Below are 19808 nucleotides of genomic sequence, written 5' to 3'. Positions count from 1 at the left end.
TCGGAAAAGTAGCTAGCTCTACTACAAGCTAGAAAGAAAGCATGGCAAACAACAATGAATGAAACGTATTTGTTTATCATTTTGTTCTGCAGATATTGCAATCTGCAATAAAACTCTGTAAATTGTAGACCAGCAAATGAACACTGTGCCACCACGGACACCAGAGTCAAAACCCAGAATGTCTGTTCTTCAGTTGTTATGGGTTTATCACAACAGATTTTATAATCTATGCCTTTGTGTCACTTTGTATAGAGTCATATCCATGTGGACAACATTCTCTTCAGCAGCACAGCAGAAAAAAAATAAAAAAAACGTATGTGTGACTTAGTGTAGCCACACTTGTACCTTTTTTCAGGATATTGAATAAAGCTTTTTTGTGTGTGCACATTTGTTAGTTCTTTATGTATAAATAAGGCCATAAATGTGAGCAGTGTCAATATTCTATACTGGAATACATCTTTATATATAAAGATATATTGTGAGCAATTATACATAATGCAACATATAGTATATAAGGGCGTATCTGTCCCAATAAGAAGATATGTACCAGGAAACAGATTATTTACTGACGGAAATACTCCTTCAGAAGTATAACTACATTTTCAGTTAATCATAAACCTGTTAAAGATTAATAGATCATTAAAGTTATCAAATAACTCAGATTTTTGAACAGTAGAATAAAACCTTTGAATAAAGCCAGTCCTTCAAAGGCATAAATCAATGTTATATCAGAAGACATCATATGCATGACCATGCATATATAACGATTATAAACACATTTAATGTGTTTATAATGTATCATTATACAATATTTACTTTAATTTAAGATCATTACACATTAACTATCATCTGTAATTGCTAGTTTAAAAATCCAAAAATCCCAACGTTGATTCATTCACAATCTTTGAGAAAGTTGAGAATTTTGTTCTGTAATTCTGTTAATCATCCAATGATGGAATTGTCGCAAGCCCTGTTTTTCCTGTTACTTTGATTACTGTGATTGCAGTCACTTCTACTTGCCACACCCTGCAGTACAACATCTATATAAGAACAGTAGCTATATTATAGCATACATTATCTCAGAAAGTCACGGATTACTGGAGGAAGCTCAGAGCCATCAAGGGATTTGTGAAGGTATGAAAAATGACTTTCATTAAAATTCTTTGAAAAAAAATAATTATTACCATTGTTATTACCATATAGTGTATCGTATAATGTCATAATTTCTGGATTAATTTAAAGGCTGTTATATCTTTCATATAATGCAGATTGAAGAATAATTTATGTTGTTAATTGTAAATATCACTATAAATATCTTTAGAGAACAGAAGATATAAAAATCAAGCATAAAAAAACAAAAAAAAACACACTTTAATTTGTCATTATTAGCCTAATGAATTAGCCAAAAAAGTTACATATATAGATATATTAATTAAACATACCATATAAAATTTATTAACATTATATACACATTACTGAATCTTACAGACTTGAGACACTCACATTAGTGGCTAGTTTGTTGGCAGGGAGGTGAGATGATACCCCAAAAGCTGTCATATGTTCTGTATATTATAATGTCTGTATATGTTCATTTTCAATGAGAAAAAATTGTCGCTTCTCTAACCCTACTGCTCTTTGTGGAGTCAAATACATTTACAACTGCAGATAAAATCTTTTAATTATTTCCCCTAACAGTACACTTGGGCATTTTAAGGCATGTTTTATAGGCATTGCCTCATTTGTCTTATCTTCAACATTTGGTTAAATAACTAAGACAATCTGTCTTTTCTCATATTTATAATATTCAAATGTCCAGATATAACTCATTTTGACAATGATTTGTTTTATGTCATACATTTTAGTTATATAATTATATTTAATGCTGTGGAACATCCAAAAAACCGGCTGGTTCTAGTATCTGTGGCTGCTTACAGAACAGCAAACAGTAAAGTCATTGCAGCATTTTTCCTGTCTTGTTATTAAGACAGAAAACTTGCAACATCAGATGATGACAAGAAATTGCATGACACTCATTAACCAAAAATTGTGGAATGGTGGAAAATCTGTTGATCGGATAATCTGAAAGTTACAGCTTTCATTTTGAGTTAAAAATTTAAAAAAAATTCTACTTGCAAAAAAACATTAACATTTTTAAATTTTGAGCATGTGAAATAAATCGATGTTTATGTTTACTACATATTAGACTGAAGGCATTTTAATCAGTGCATGATGCGGTTTTAGAATTTATTTCTTTGTTTTCCAATGAGGATATAGTTCTGATAGATTTGATAATCAAATTCAAAAGCACCAACTTTAGGGTTTTTACACTTTTAAATTGTAATTAATTTTGACTATTTGTACTCTGATCTTTAAACCGTGGTTAACATTATTATTTTCATACAGTATATGCATGAATTTTTAAATATATAGTGACCTTTAAATAAAAGATTTTCTCTTATCTTGTTCCTAAGCATCTAGCTGTAACATTCTAACACCACATTGTTTTACACTGTACACTTGTGTACAGCACAATGCACCACCTGCTTTCACATTATAAGTGTGAATCATTCCTCTTGTCAGGGTTGAAAGCGGGGTTCACAAGTGCCTTGTGAAAAGTTAAGTGCATTGTGAAAAGTTAAGTGCATTAAGTGAAAAACTCCTATAAAGCAATATACTCTCTTATAGGAGGTCAGGAGAACATGAGTTCATCGGTGTGCGTTTTTGCCGTGGTGGTTCTGGTTCTGCCTGCAGTGCAGGCATTTGTGCCAGTAGGCAGTGGCAACACACATGTGACCATCACCGGCAATGCTATAATGAAAAAGATCTATGAAGTATGTGACGCAGTGGCTATGTCAGAAGGAAGACCATTTAAACCAACAGTGAGTATGCTTTTAAACCAATTTACCTTGGGATAAATTCATAGGTTAAACTTTGAACGAGCAACATTTTCATCTCTGTTTCTCCTATCCTCTGTGTGTCAAAGGGTTCTTCTGCAGAGGAACTGCTTCGTGCATGTTTGGGCACAAACACTGCTCAGGTGTCAGGTGCCAAGTTCCATGAAGCTTTGAATCAGATTTACATGCAGAACGGACTTGTGGATCGTGACTATGCATCCAGTAATCCACATCATTTCAACAGCGAGGCTTTTAAGGAGGGACACTCTTTGATCAGCCAGGGTGTCGCCTCAGTCAAAGCCAACATTCGTAAAGATAACTTACAGGCTGCTCGGGAAACACTAGGAAGAGTCTTACACACACTGCAGGTGAGAGAATCTCTCTGATTAACAGATTATACTAAATGAAGGGTTGAGTTATAAGTTAAAAAAGTTATACCTCTAGGTGGTTTTCATTAAACAATAAAACATGCTTTAATATTACAACCTAATTGTATGGTTATGTCTCTTAGGATTTTTACAGCCACAGTAACTGGGTGGAGCTGGGCTACAAGAACACATACATCAACCTCATTAAACCAGATCTCGCCATCGACAATGTTGCAGGTAAATGTTGCGTAAGGACACTTTAAAATTCCACTGGCTTGCAGCTAATAAGTTATATTATTATTATTATTATTATTATTATTATTATTATTATTATTATTATTATTATTATTATTATTATTATTATTATGATAATGCTACCAATCACAGTTATGAGATGCTTTTGTAGGAAACAAGGTTAAATTAGAAGTAATTACTAAGATGTTAGGACCATGAAACCATTTGCATTACCAATGAATAAATAAAGGAGCAAAATCAATAAAAATAAAGATAGACAGTAAATGACTTGTAAATCTATACTTGACATTTTTTATCCTATTGACTTATTGACAGTTTTTTCACTTCTTTCTTATGATCATTGACCAACATTAAACTCAATCAGAAAATATTTTTCCATCCACTGTGTAAATTTTGTGTGTGTGTGTTTGTGTGTGTGTGTGTGTGTGTGTGTGTGTGTGTGTGTGTGTGTGTGTGTGTGTGTGTGTGTGTGTGTGTGTGTGTGTGTGTGTGTGTGTGTGTGTAGATGTGGACACCCCAACCTGCAGCGACTGTGCCAATGGTGCTTGTTCAAACCCCCTGCTGCCCTTCATTTTAAAAGAGAAGAAACTCACATCAGGATACTTGGGCTTGATTTCTCCCAACAAACCTAATGGTGTGATTTAACATATGCTGTATTCTACACTTGACAGAACAGCTTGTAAAGGGAATTGCAATTGCAGCTAAAACACCTAGAAATCTTTGATCCCAAAAGACCGGCTCTTTTAACAGAACAATATACTATGGGTTATAGTATAGTATATAGTATAAGTAAAAATCAGACTGTCCTAGAAAAATCAGAAACAATAAAATGATTCTAGATCTACTGAATGCTTGCTACTAATCACAGTTTCCTACTATAACGTGCAGTGGTCGACAACAGAGGTTTTTGACGCCCTCTTGTGATCATTATGCGCCAGTACATCCATACATTATGCAAAATTATTTCTGCTAGTTAACAAAATTTTAGAACTGATTGATCATCAAATCTCAACATAAGGCACCAATAGAGTCTGGGCCAGCTACTATAACAAGGACTATAAACATAAATACATAGAAAAACAAATGGCTATCTATCTGTCTATCTATCTATCTATCTATCTATCTATCTATCTATCTATCTATCTATCTATCTATCTATCTATCTATCTATCTATCTATCTATCTATCTATCTATCTTTGTAAAAACGTTTTTTGTTTTGTTTGCTTTAGGTAAATGCAGTCATGGTGGAGATGGCGATCTTAGCAGTAGCCAAGTTCCTCGTGGTGGGATCAGCAAAGATGAGCGCCTTAGCCATAACGCAGGTTTACACGACACCGCAGTCACGCTGGCAATAGACGCTACTCTTGAGCTCCTGGAGGATGTTCGTGGAGCCGTGGGCAATAAAGAGTATCTTCGGTAAGAGATACTGGAGAAAGTGTTGGAGGCCATGTAAACAACATGGCGAAATCTTCCTTTTTAACATGTTCGTCCCCTGTGTTCAATCTCACCCCAATATCTGTTTCAGGATGATGGGAATCGCTCGTACTGCTGTCTTATGCTTTGTAATTGATACAACAGGCAGCATGTCTGATGACATCGCTGAAGCTAAGAGAGTTGCACACAATATCATTGATAGTAAGAAAGGGACGCAGGATGAACCTTCAGAATACATATTGGTACCATTTAATGATCCGAGTAAGTCTATTAATCTATTCAACATTTGCATATTTTTCCTGTATAAAAGGCATCACTACAAATATAATTACTCTAGAAATTCCAGTAATAGAAACTCCCAGCACACATGGTTTAACATATTTATTTATTCATTCATTTATTCATTCATTCATAGTGTGAGGCAGGAATACACCAGTCCATTTACGCTATAGACATACTGCGGTTACACATGGGTCAGTTTAGCCTTCATGTTTTTGGGAGATGAAAGGAAACTGATGCAACACAGGAAGATCATGTGAAACTGGTGCACAGTAACATATAGCTATTAAAGCTCTGGAATAGGAACTCACTTCTCCATCCATCTATCCATCCTCTACACTGGTTATCCTACTGGGTCACAGGGAACATAGCATCTATCCAGAGAAGGGTTAAACTGCAACACAGTATTGCAGGACAGTCTAAAGTGTGTGAACAGTCATTCACTCATAATGCACAATTTAGAGCTGCCAATCATCCTACAACACATACCTTGGGATTGCAGAAAAATATACAGTTCCCAGAAGAAACCCCCAATGCAAGAGGTGAACATACTGTACAAACTCCACACATATAACAGAGGCAGGATTTAAATCTCCAACCCTGGAGGTGTTAGGCAAATGTGCTTTACCACCAAGCCACCTGACCCCAGTTATGAGCTTCCGTTTGTCTCATGTTTTTAACCATGTTGCACTGGCAGCCAAATGTGCCACCTTTTTAGAGGTGGGAAATAAATTCACAACCTTCCAAACAGTGTCCCAGAGCTGTAACCTTTGAACCACCTCTTTAGTTAGCTCTTTAGCTGTTTTGAGATTAGGGAAGACTCCTATCTGTCAACAGCAATGATTCTATTTTAAAAATTTAGGCACAGACTTTGACTTTTTAATTGCTTTGTCATTGTGTTCTTTTTAGGCTTTGGACCACTTATAAGGACAACAAGCCCAGACATAATGAAGAGTGAGATTTCAAAACTCGGTGCGAATGGTGGTGGCGATGAACCAGAAATGTGTTTGTCAGGATTGCAGGTATAACCTACCTTCAGGCAGTTACTGACATCCTGAGAATCCTCCGTAGACTAAATCAGCTTGTGTTTGCATGACTGAAATGATGCATTTGTGTTTCTGTCTCTCTCAGCTGGCTCTGACTGGAGCTCCTGCCTCTTCTCACATTTATGTTTTTACTGACGCCAGCGCAAAAGACATGCACTTAGAAAGAACCATTATCGCCCTCATCCGCAGCACCAAGTCTACGGTAAACACTTCAGTCTACAGACTTCACATGATATTTATATCAAATATTTTCTGATGTAAAATATTATACATTTTATACAAAAATGTAATTATATTTATAGTAAGCATGTTTATTGTTAGTACAAGCAGTATGATGTTGCACCTTTTAACTACTGCTTCTCTCTTACACTCAGGTCTCTGTCTTCATGACTAAGAAGAAAAGATCAGCAAGATCTTTGAACATACTGAGACTCCCAGGTTTCCAGGTGTATTATAATTTGGCTTTGGCCTCCGGAGGTCAAGCAATAGAGGTCACTAAAGCCAACCTGCCCAGTGCTACTGGCATCATCTTAGACACCTCCACATCTGCTTTGGTAAGAATCTGATTATAAAAATATTTGCTCCTCTATTGCTTGACAATGCGGCATACCTTCACACGATTTTGAGAGACATATAAGAGGCCTTCTTCTGATTTGGTTGAGGATTTAGTACGGTGCTCATTTTCTACTTGTCCATACCTGCATGAAAGCAAGCCACAATTATTTCAGTCAATATTATGTTCCTCTCTGTAATTTAGGATGAGTCAATTGCTTTTTGAATTTCTCTGTACTCAAAATTACAATTAAAAAAAGGCAAACTGTGTTGACTAAAATGAACATCCCAGTTTATTTCAGCATGGTTTACAAGTATGACTTATTTTTTTGGAATTGGTTTTGGCCGTTTTATACTACTTCTTTAAAAGCAGACTATAACAAAATGGGTGTCCTGAAATGTTCATTACTAAGTTCACACTTTTATTAAGTCCTGATAGTTATCATCTGTGAAAGGTTCTGGTTTTCTGAGATTCTTTCCTTAGTACAGTGTATTCTGCCTTTCTCTCTTTTATAGGCTATATGGTTTCTTTTATAGCCCCACCTAAGCACTAGGGATCCTTGTACTGTGTGCAAGCGATGTTTTATTCTGTGCTTTAGGTTCAGGACAGGTTTAAAACAAATCTAGTGAGCTCATAAGGAAAAGGAATACTTTAAAGAAACATGGCTTACAATTTGTTTCATTGCAATATCTGATGGAGTCCTCAATTATTCAACCAGGCATAAAATAATTTTCCTATATCCTGTTACTACCACTTGATGATTCACCGTCCTTACCATGTGTATTTACCGTATAGCGTCATATTATCTGAAAATCATATACAGCGCATGTAGTGAAATAGGTTCTCATGCCTCCTGTGTTTCAGCTGTCTTGTTTTAGCTTAATAGGATTGCTAGCTCTTGGCCAGGCTGAGCAAGAATGAGGAAATGAGAATTAAATTTTCTATTTGTAATGTGTTTCTTGGCTATTTCAGGTAACTGTCCTGCAGCGAGCCAGGAACCCGGGTCGTGTGGAGAATTTCCCCTTCCTATTAGATGCATCGTTGTCTAATGTTACTGTATATATAACAGGAAGTAGCATCAGTTTCACTCTGTATAATCCATCAGGTGAGTCCAACATGGCACTGGAACTGTACTTCACATATTATGCATGTTATAGTATGTACTATAATAATTTTTACTATACTATCATTTAATATATTGCAATAAAATGCAACTCATCAACTTTTTAGTAACTGGATACTAATATAATTATTATAAGTAGGAGAATCCTTTGATTTGAATCCTTTGAGATTTGCCTTTAGTTTAAAAGTACAGCACTGACCTGACATTAACATTGTACGCCGTTCATCAGGTGTGTCTCAGTCTCACACTGAAAGTAACGGGACTCTCGCTACGATTCAGACTGTGGGGAACCTGCAGCGGCTTCACTTTAACAATTTAAACGAAACAGGGCTGTGGCGCATCAGCATGAACTCCACAGAAGCCTACACTATCAAAGTGACAGGTGAGCAAGTCTGATAACCCCAGTACGCTTTTCTGGATTGTGACGGTTCAGCCATATGGTTGGTCATCTGCTCGTTTGAGTCAAATTGCCTCTTTTGTCAAACTTGCTGGTTCATCGACATTTGTGTTGCTAGAGGTGTGAGTTGTGAGACATCTGGTGAGATTTATCCTACAATTGCTACTGTAAATGAAGTAAAAAAAGAATTAGTAACATTACACTCTAGTTCACTCCGGATGAAGGAATTCTCAGAGTGAATAATTCCTTCATCTGATTAAAACAGACCTCACAATATGGCAATATATGAAAATTATCATTATCATAATAAATCTGTCACATTTTGGCTGATCAATGGAATATCTTCTTTCATAACATTTTAATGCTTGTTAAAAATAGTTCTAACAAATATAATAATGACAGTTATTGGAAGCTAACATACATACATACATGTCATGACTTTTTTTGTCATATCTAAAGTTAATCATCTAACATGTAACAACATAGTAGTATAGAAAAGACTACCTGATAACTCTGTCTAAAGTGTTGTTTATGTGTTTTTTATTTAAATTTTAGGTCAAAGCGCAACAACTTTTATTTATGACTTTGTGGAGGAATTCGGTGGACCCCACGCAGGATTTGCTGTTATTGATGGTCAGCCCCAGAAAGGTTAGAGCAGCCATTATATTTCAAAGTTTCATTTAACACACACATATTTTGAAGAATTTTGCCGAGAGTGTAATTAAACGCTGCAGAACTTTCAACAACTGTCTAGAAGCAACTGCACAGTAATGCACACATTCACTCCTACTGACAGAAATTCTGTCGGCATGGTTTTGAGAAGTGGAAGGAGACTAGAAAACCTGGAGGAATTCCTATGAGGAAAAAGCAGAGATCTCCACACAAACAATAAACTGAATTTAGGATTAAGCCATGCATCACCAGGCCACTAAAATAAAACCTGAAGACTTTTGGATTGTCTTAATTAAAACAAAAACTTGTCACCATTGGCGACACACTGAAAAATGAATTCTTGAATTCAGTCACGTTAATTATTTATTTTGACCTTTGTAAGATAACAGTTTTAAATAACTGGTCCATTCTAAACCAAGTATTATCAATATAAACATAGTATTTATCACTCTAATCACTGTGCCTTTACTCTCTTTGGTACTTTAGGCTTACCTACTAAGCTATTACTGACGATAACTGGGCAGAAGGGTGCTGAGGCTTTAAAGCTACAAAAAGTTGCTCTAGTGGAGGTTTCTGATGACAATATGGTGAATGGAACCATAGAAGAAATGGGTGGTGGAAACTTTCTGGTTACCATGAATCAAGTTCCAGCAGGAGAGTTTGTAGTTATGGTGAAAGGAGAAGATACGACCACCTTAAGCTACTTCCAAAGGCAAACCACAACACAGATGTCTCAGTCTAAAGTCGTTATCAAGGTACAACTCTCCTTTTATTCAACATGGCATTAGTAAATGAGTCACAATACTTCAAACACACACAGATTAAGCTATTTTCTCATTTCTCCTTTGTCTCATCTAATATATTTCATTTTTTCCCTCCCTGTAGGCTGTAGTAGACAGTGCAATGGTGCCAGGAAAAGACTTTAAAGTGCCTTTTACTGTGTCTACTAATGGAACCGGTGGAGTCTTCACAATCAGTGCTAAGAATGACAAAGATTTTGATCTGACATATGATACCAAGTAATTATAGTACCTCATTCTGTTAAAAAAAATCAATCCAGACAGGTTCAGCAATCCAATTTTAAGTGTATCCATTGTCTTCATTTAAAATCATTCATTTAAAATGATTAAAACCTCGTTGTTCTAATGTTAACATGTTGAATCAATTATATTATTGACATCTGCATAAAAAGCATGTATAATATTTCTGTGTTATCTCAGACTTAACATAAACACCGGAGGAAGTGCTTCAAGCACAGTGACGGTCAAACCTCCTGCAAGCACCTCCTCAGGAACTGATGTCACGCTGACCATTCTGGCCGAAGGGTCCAGAGCTGATGATTCTAACTACGTCGTGCTCCGCCTTTCTGTCCTCGCTGAGGTAGCTTGCTTGTCCTTGTTCCCAAAGTAACTAAAACCTTCGAGGGGCCTTAAGCAGATCTTATAAAACTTATAAAGGATTAATATCATTCATAATGATAGAGAATGTTCTTCCTATGTCAGACTACTGCAAAAGAGTGCATCTATTTATGACAGAATAAGAAAACAAAGAAATGTTATTTATAGCAACAAGATATTTGTTAGCTTTCACAGATGTTCCTTCATTACAACAAAAGGATCAAATGATTTATATGGAGTTATTAATATTGGACAGGCTCTGAATGATCAGTCTTATCCACAAAGAGCTGGTGTGGGTGCAGGTTTTAATTCCATTCAAGCAGGAGATACACCTGATTCCACCTGTTTTAAACTGAACACAGCTTTCAGTAGACGTACGTATGGCTTCTGAAGGGTTGGAATAAAAAACCTGCACCCACACTGGCCCTTGCCATTAATAACTGGACACCCCTCCTCTAATACCTTGTGAGTCCACCCTGTATGTCTTTATACAGGTCATCTTCCTGTCATAACTGTTCTTATTATGATAAATTGCCAATTAAACTATTATTACTCTGCCAAATATTACACATACACTGAAAAAAACAAACTTTTTTTTTTAAAACTACTTGTTGAGGACTAAGAGGTATTCATACTTATTCTTAAGACAATACATAGGCAAATATTATCATTATGTTTTGTGTATGTATAATTTACAAGTTATAAGTGATTAAAATTAGTTTAGCACAATTGAATGAATTGTGAAGAAGTAATAAACAACTGACTGATTTAACAATAATAAATAAATAAAACATGCTGTAGGCTATATTTAGAAGGCAACTTACTGATGGAAAAATAATAATAAAGAATAATAAAAAAAATCATTTATGCTACAATTCATTTTTTATATTATTTATAAAATAGTTCAATTCTTTTTTTCCTTTCCAGAAAACATGGAGGATACAAACTTTTGCAGTGTATAATCCTCTTATAACAATTGCATGTAAATTAGTCAGTATTCTATCAGTCAGTATTAGTCAGTGTATTACAATTAGTCAGTGTATATCAGTCAGTATTCTTAAGTTATTCATCTTTCTTTTTTTTTTTTGTCCTGAACAGGTGACTGACTTTTCTCCTCCAAAGTGTGAGATTGTTGGTGTTAGTCCTATCTGTCCATCTGACTGCTTGCAGTCAAACTGGGACCTGTCTATCAACATCACCGATGGCAATGGGACTGGTATTGAAAATATCTACATCCAGAAAGGCAGTGGCAAGTTCTCTTATCAGGATGTGGAGGATGGGGGTATAACCGTAGTGATGGGTTACTACAATGCCTCATGCTGCTCACCTGATGTAATTGTTGCTGCTGTTGATAAGGACGGAAATGTAGGGAAATGTGCCTATTCTGTCCAGAGGAGTGGAGGGGTTTCTCTCAGTCTGTCTCTGTCACTATGGGCCTGTCTGCTAGTTTCAGCCCTAAGTATTATGCACGATGTGCTTCCATTGTAACGAAAAATAAATTATGTGAGTGAGATGCTATCATCAGTCCATTTTCTTTAGCACTTCTCCTACACATGGCTGATTGGGAATCTGGAGTCTTTTCTTGGTGACTCTGGGCAAAACGAGGGGGATATCCTGAACTGGGTGTCAATCAATCACAGAGCACAATCACTTTACACACTATAGACAATTTAGAGATACCAGTCAGCACATATGTCTTTGGACTGGGAAATGAAACCAAATTATCCCAGAGAAACCTCAAAGCATGTGAAGAAAATTACAAACTCCACACACACACACACACACACACACACACACAAACACACACACACACACACACAGGACAGAGGTGAGAATTTAAACCCAAACCCTACAACATAATGCCACATTATTGTAAAATATAATTTTACATGAGCAACATGTAATGCATTGATATTCTGTGCATTTCTGTTTAAACCATATTTACACTGAACCTGTAAAATTATCCAGCTAAATGAGTTTCTCTTTATTATGTCAAATAAAGCTATTAAAATGTTGCTGAAAACTACCACACAACACACTCATGAATATTTAAAGCACTTACTTTCCATGACCTTATGTTCATGTATTTCTTGAGAGGAAAAAAGATGAAATAATAGTGTTTAAACGTGTGATATTAATCCGATACAAAAGTTGTTACATTTCTTAAATTTACAACACTACACACACCAGCCACCAGGAGGATCTTAAAGTTTTAAACAGAATATTAAGGGTGAACATTAAGGAGATCTGGGGTCAACCCAAAGGTGTTCACTGGGGTTTCAGTGAAGAGACACTACAGTGTCAAGGACAAGCGTGAAGGACAGTTTCAAACTTTCAGCCATATAATGTATGTCAAAAGCTACATCTATACAAAATAAGAATAGAGTTTTTTTTTATGATTTAAATAATACATTTTAGACTGATTAATTGTTGGAACTTTGTGGACATTATTTGTACACAGTCACTACATCCTCCAACTCATGCATGCTTCTGGCTTGCTGGTGCGTAGTAGATGCTCACACAGCTCAATGTCACAAACCACGTCATTTACAAGCTACTTTGAATAAAGGCTTCTGCCAAATGGACTAATGTAAACAGCAGCAGTAGCAGTATGCACACACAAAAGATATTCCCTTTAGGAATAAAAAAGAGATTCATTTACTGTTAGAATGTGTTTAATTAGGTGTTGCAAAAGGAAAGCACAGACCACAATGTTATAAAAGTCCCCTTTAAAAATAAAACAACTTTAAATAAATCAAACATTTCACATTTTATTTGGTTTTGTGGCATATTATGTTCAACTCAAGTTCACAATCAGTGTATCAAAACTATTTTTATGATCACAGCGTAAATTGTTTAACCTGAGCTCCTTTAGGGTTTAACCCATGGGTAGTATTTTATTTTTAAAAATGGTTAATAAATAGCAACTTTAAACTGACAATGATACCGTATACAATTTCAGAAAGATAATAAGAGAGTTACATAGCCTTAAAATGCTAAAAAAAAAAAAAAGTACAATAAAAAGTTAAAAGCTTCTATGAGGAGAAAAAGATTATTAGCAGTTGATGCTAAAAGAATTGACTAATAAAAAAAAATGACATGTTTTGTTTTTAACGGTATTTTGAATAGTATCAATTTCTTAAAAATATATCATGACCTTTCTATTTTGGTTTCGCTACTGCATGCTGAGTATTGATGTGTTTCTTGAGGTGCGCTGACTGAGTGAAACGCTTACCACACTCCTTGCATTCAAATGGCTTCTCACCGGTGTGGATGCGCTTATGTCTCTTAAAATTTCCCAAATCCACAAATCCTTTCTCACAATGGGGGCAAACGTAGCGTTTCTCGCCTCTATGTCCCTGCATGTGCATGTTTAATGCAACTCTGTGTTTAAAAGTTTTTCCACACTGATTACAAAAAAAGGGTTTCTCCCCTGTATGCATGCGCATGTGAGTAGCCCGGTCTGCCTTGGCCAAGAACTTTTTGCCACAAACCTTACAGGGGAAGGGCCTATCTCCGGAGTGGATGAGTTTGTGTTTGGTCAAGGTAAACTGGTAAACAAAACTCCTGCCACACTCCTCACACTTGTAGCCTTTCTCCTCTGCATGGACTTTTACATGGCGGTTGAGGCCTCGTACACTAGGGAAAGCTTTACCGCACTGGGAGCAGTTATATGGCCTCTCACCTCTATGAAGCCTCATGTGATTCTCCAGCGAAGAAGCATTGCTGAGAATCCTGCCACATTCAGAGCACTCAGTCTTCTTTTCCAGAAGTTTCCGTACAGGTTTCTGTAAAAGTGTTTGTGCAGAAGCACTTAGCCCTGACTGCGGTAAGACACCAGTCAAATCAGATGGTTCCCATACTTGACATGTTGTGTCACATCCCTCTTTCTGCTTATTAATGTCATTGTCCATTAGTAAATCCTTGACCATGTTCATCCTGAAGCTGTGTTGTTCTTTTGTAGAATCGGGTACTATAAAGTTTGGCCCGGGCTTGGATAGAACTGTATAATGTTGTATCGGACCAGGTACAACTGCAGGCCTGCTACCTTCATTATTCTCTGTTGGATCGTCATTCTGCATTTCCAACGTGATAGATTCGCTTTCACAGGTGGATTCATGACTTGCAAGAGGGGGATATCTCTGCATATCTTCCTCAAAGTTATTAACCGTAGACATAGGGATCTCCACAGGCATGTTAGGTTCCCTCTTGGATACGTTTCCATGATTGGAGGCTGCTGCTTGCTGTTCCTTCAAAGTAAGAAGAGGTGCAAGATGCAATGGTTGCCCAGGTGATTGGGAATGGATCATAGAATTGGTTTCCTGCTGGTTTAATACAACAGGTGAGTGGAAAGTCATGGGAGGCAAGGGCTGAAGCAAATCTGATGTGTTATCAGGTGTTGGGAAGAATTGGTCTGAAGATGAACAGAGTGTATCAGACAAAATATCATAGTGGGATGTGGTATGGTCTAGTGAAGCCTGAACATTGTTCTGGGAAATTGAACTTGAGGAAACAGAAGGCTTCATTGGCTGCAGTGAGATGAAAGTTTGGGCATATGATGCATGAGTCAAAGAATAAAATGGCTGGGTTGATGGGTTCATATCATGATGAGGCAGAGGAGGAAGGTGGCCTTGTATATTTAAACTCTGCGAGTTTGTGGGAAGTATGTCATTTGATTGAATGAGTGATTGAGATGATGCATGGGTTGCTGGAACTGTAAGATGGATAGGTTGAACAGGGCCTTGGGTGGGTGTAATTGGGACTTGGTTCGGTGTGGGTACAATCTGAGATACTGAAGTAGGAACCTGTCCTTGTGCAACAGTATGCTGGTCCTGAGGAAAAGAAGCCTGGACCTGAAAACTCTGAAAATGTCCCAGCTGTGTCATGTTCTGGGCAGGGCTTATCACAGTTTGAGGGTGAGAGACTAAAGGGTTTGTTGCCTGAGTGGAACACTCAGGTAATGATTTGCTGCCTGAGAATATTTTGTCTGTCATTGTAACCATGTTTTGTAATAACTGACCAGAAGGGCAAGTTTCTGTAATTGGGTTCTGGTTTTGAGAAAGAGGGGGTGTAACCAGTTTAGGGCCAAAATGTGCCACTGTAGACGAATGTTGGATATTTTGAGCAATTTGTTGGAAGGGAGGTACACCAAGTTGGATGGATGCCTGAAGGGACTCGTCCATTTGAAGACCAGATGGCACCGCTTGCTGGGATCTAGGTGTTGATATCTGACCTATTTTGTTAGACAGGACTGTTGGGATAGATACACTAACTGGAGGAAAAGGCTGGGCTGAATTAGCAGGTAATCGTGATAAAGTTGCCTTTTTAGCAGATGCTGGCTTTTTTTGTCTTTCTGTATCACTCTGCAAAGCTGAACCTCCACTAAATCTAGACATGCTTTCAGCCTGAGTGACACTGTTACTTGATGTGGCCATTCTATAATTACAGGAAACAGTGGTCTTTAGTGATGACGCATTAGTGGCTGATATTTCTTTTTGGGTCTCGTAACTTCTGCTCACTGTTTGAATTGCTGAGGGGATCAAAACTGTGGACATGCAGAAAAATAAATGCAAAATTGGGTTAGGTGGAAAAAATATAAAAAGATAGCAAAAGTGGCAATGGGATATGAAATGTTTTGTAAAACACTGCCTGTTCTATAGAAACTACCCCACCTTTTTCCATGGTGTTTTTAAAGGGCTCTTTACGAACCAATATTGGCTCAGCACCCTCTTGCTTCAGTAAGAAATATCCTGGTGCATATTCATCACAGTCAGTCTCTTGAGGCTAAGTAACAAAATAAAATCATGTAAAAAGGTTGTTTACAATTTTTTCAGATACCTTTTTAAAAACCCACATGATCATTTTCAACAGGTAAATTTACAAAACACTGTAGTTATATAATAAGTGCCTTTAGGCCTTTTTAGAAAATTAGACCATTTATAATCACCAGTGTGATTGCTGGGTTGAGAAAAAGCTTGAGGATTTTCACAAAAATTGTGCATATTAAACTAGACACTTATACCAGAGTAACCATGATATCAGTACATCTAAAGGGACCAGTTAGAACAATCATAGAGATACCATACACTCTGACATGAAGTCAGTGCTGTATTGAGAACGTGCTTTAAATAAACAATATCTAGCCACAGATGGGCTCCTGGAATATTTTTTTTTTCAGGGTTCACTCTGCTCCTACTTTACCCAGAGTTAACAATTACGTCTGGCTATAATTAATTGGATGTTTCACACTGTACATTCCAAAAACTTGGGTTAATGTTCCTATGTTTGTGTTTTCATCAATCACGTCTCACATATTTCCCCCTCACTTTAGCACACAATTCTGTAGTGTTCAGTGTTTCGCTTCTTGGCACTACTGACCTGAAGTTCAAGTAATATGTGGCACACACTGTACAATTTCTGATTGGTTGTCTGTTGATAATTATCTAGCCATAAAGTTCTAACACTGCATTGTTTCACACTGTACACATTTGGCATGTTGATGTGGGTTTAGGACTGCAAAATTGTTTCTAACACTGCATCAGGGCAGGGTTTCATAACCCCGATAAAGTGGTGCTAACTTTACTTCTACATTTCCACTGTGAAATGTTACTCTACCCAGGGTTTGAATGAGAATAAAAAAGCCCTTGTGAGTGATAGAGTAGAAGAGCTGATGGTCATTGTATAACAGTAAGTAAATACATATCTGGTAAGTCACTGGTTCCCATCCTTGGTCCTGGAGTACCCCATCCTGCAGTGTTTAACTTAATTTAACACTCCTGACTCAATTAGCTAAAAAAATCCTTCCTGATTTGAAGTGGGTAGATATAGTGGGGAAAAACATTGAACATGTGTGGTGGGTGAAACTTATAATGTTGGCGAGTGCAGCTACGAGGCAGGTGTATCTATTGAAATGGCCACTGAATGCATTTAATTACACAATTAGAAATCAGACATTACACCTTGAAATTGATCTTGATGTCGAACCAAATATAATGTAAATGAACATTTATCAAGTAAAATCTAAATTCTAATTAGTCAAATGTTTAGTATTTTATTTCTGACCTCTTTTTTAATGAGAAGCAAAGCAAGCTGCCTGTTTCCATCTTCTGAACTTCTGGAACAAAGATCTTCCAGACGTTCACTCGTTATGTGTCGCAGGTTTAGACGGTCACCAATCAGTGCTGGGCTGCAGCATCTTTCGACCATGGTGGGCTTTTCTGGTAAACAAACGAACACTCCTTTATTACACTTTCAACTGAATAATGGCATTGTTATAAGAGGTTAGGTGTGATGCGTTTTACATAAGTATTGTTCGTTTAAAAATCAGCTCTTCAAAGGTTTCTGATAGTAAAGAGTTACTTTAAAAAAAATCTGTTGTCATTTTCTGCATAAACCGTTTAAGGGTTCCTCCAGAAACATAATCTGGTTCTTTTAACCTTTAATATCTCTTGATTTAACCTTTAATATCTAAGAATGTTTAGAACAAAGCAGTTTCTTTTGCTTTCATTACAATGCCCATCGTCCGTAGCTGCCTAAATCTTTAATTGGAAGTGAAAAGTGGTAAAGGGGTTTTTCTGGGTAGTGTTCTACCTTAATATGTTATGATAGAAAAAAAAATCTGTGAGAAAGGCTTTGTGAATGATTTGGGAAATATGATAAATCTCTGAAAAATTCGTTTCATCAACCTTCTACTTAAATTCCTGTGTGAATGGGAAACCATTAAAAAAAACTTAATAAAATCCTTTCATGGTTATAGATATTTTTTTATTTCCTAAGAGTGACACATGACAAAAGCATTCGATCTATCATCAGGAGATCACAAATCAAGAAAATATAACTGGGCTATACTAGACAAATGTGGGCATCTGTGAGCACATGTATGCAGAAGAGGGCAGATTGTAATTTCCTCTAAACATCTTTGCTCCTCCCTCCTTGGTTCAGATTTGCCAAGTGGATGGGAATTATACAGAAATTGAACTGGACTCTGGATATAAAGTCCTCAGACAAAACCCAGGTGGTAGTATCACTTTCCTCTGGCTGTTCTTCAGACAAACATTTCTGAACGTCTTCTAAATGATTTTTTTTTTTTTTGGAGACCAGGAGCTACTGCATTGGTACCAGCATGAGGATCTGTTACGATAGAGAAAAATCTCTATTCAAAGTTGCTCTAAATAAATGAATCTTCTCAGTGTTAAATATTGCATTATGCACCTGCTACGTTCTACAACGCACATGTTTTGTTTTCCAGTCACTTTTTATTATAGTGTATTTATAGTATTTGATGAATGCTGGATGAAAATGTGGTGCCACTTGTATGACGGATGTCTCTGGGCTGTGAATAAAGCATTGTTTTGTGTTTGGTCTTGTTAATTACATGGATGGTAAAATATATATATTTTTTATATAATATAATTATATAATTTTTTTTCTTTCTTTTTTTTCTTTTTTTATTTCAGTGACTTGACTTGAAAATCTACCTCATAAATTTAATCCAAAAATGAGAGGTGTATAAAGAGTCAGGAAATCCCCACAGCATGCATTCATGAAGGCTGTTTGTAATGGACTGGCTATTTATGTGCCCTGTGAGTCATTTTATAACGTTACAGGAAGTGTTTAATTCGTGCTATAGTTCATAGGTGTGTTGAAGCCGTAAACTCACCACACTGTACACCAACATCTCGTTTATCATGAGCTGCACTCGAACCTCCATCTCCTGCTTCTTTTGTCTTGTAGTGTGGGGTAAAAACCCCGCTCTTTAAATCGACGTTCTCTTGCCTCAGGTGCAACAACTCAGCGTTCAGTTGGTGCAAAGTCTGCTGGAAAAGTTTAGTCGCTTCACCGACTGCTGTCCTCAGCACGTTCTGCATAACAGACGAGAACTGGGTCTCAAACCCAACACACTCGTCCATTATGGCACCCGGTGCATCTAGAACCAGCTTTTAATACTAACGAATCGGTTTCTCTTTTACAAACAGGACGAAGTTTACAACTGAAACATCAGTGTGTCTGACAGCAGTGTGTGTGTGGGAGGGGGGGTGCGTGTGTGTGTGAGTGTGTGTCTGTGTGTGTGGTGGTGAAGGGGGGGGGGCAGACGTCAAGCACATCCTCCGACTTCTAACGCATGCAGGAAGACGTGCTTCCGGAAGAAAATGAGATGGAGATCTGCGAAGCTGCACACAACTGCGTGAACCACCAACACAAAAGCGCGATAAAATATCACTTCCGCACCGAGACAAGTGTTGAACTAAAGTGAAATGAAGCGCAAAACTGTACAGTATAAACTCAGGTCCAGATTAAACAAACTTTTTGACACTTTCGGCTCATGTTATGTGTTATATGTTATTGTTATGCATCATTATCTGTTACAGGACTATAGGAACATTTCCTTT

General features: G+C 37.0%; 2 protein-coding genes across 2 annotated transcripts; one reads left to right on the top strand and one right to left on the bottom strand.

Annotated features, from left to right (window-relative positions):
• The first annotated feature begins 994 nt into the window (after nt 1-994).
• Nucleotides 995-11937, top strand: vwa11 (von Willebrand factor A domain containing 11). The gene is made up of 17 exons (XM_027145979.2): nt 995-1134; nt 2686-2879; nt 2984-3262; nt 3406-3499; nt 4023-4151; nt 4748-4934; nt 5044-5213; nt 6141-6253; nt 6363-6479; nt 6652-6831; nt 7803-7935; nt 8183-8335; nt 8906-8998; nt 9509-9777; nt 9908-10041; nt 10243-10402; nt 11518-11937. Exons 2-17 carry the CDS (start codon nt 2700-2702, stop codon nt 11905-11907), a joined length of 2781 nt encoding a protein of 926 aa, XP_027001780.2. The 5' UTR covers nt 995-1134; nt 2686-2699; the 3' UTR covers nt 11908-11937.
• A 1233-nt stretch (nt 11938-13170) lies between these two features.
• LOC113642450 (C2H2 finger domain transcription factor crzA) lies at nt 13171-19486 on the bottom strand. The gene is made up of 4 exons (XM_027145978.2): nt 19079-19486; nt 17482-17636; nt 16092-16203; nt 13171-15964 (listed from the first exon to the last, which is right to left on the bottom strand). The coding sequence occupies exons 1-4, from the start codon at nt 19326-19328 to the stop codon at nt 13581-13583; spliced, it is 2901 nt and encodes a 966-aa protein (XP_027001779.1). The 5' UTR covers nt 19329-19486; the 3' UTR covers nt 13171-13580.
• Between the last annotated feature and the right edge of the window lie 322 nt (nt 19487-19808).

Source organism: Tachysurus fulvidraco, chromosome 4 (assembly GCF_022655615.1).
Source record: "Tachysurus fulvidraco isolate hzauxx_2018 chromosome 4, HZAU_PFXX_2.0, whole genome shotgun sequence".
NCBI lineage: Eukaryota > Metazoa > Chordata > Actinopteri > Siluriformes > Bagridae > Tachysurus > Tachysurus fulvidraco.
This window is presented reverse-complemented; position numbering and strand designations above follow the sequence as displayed.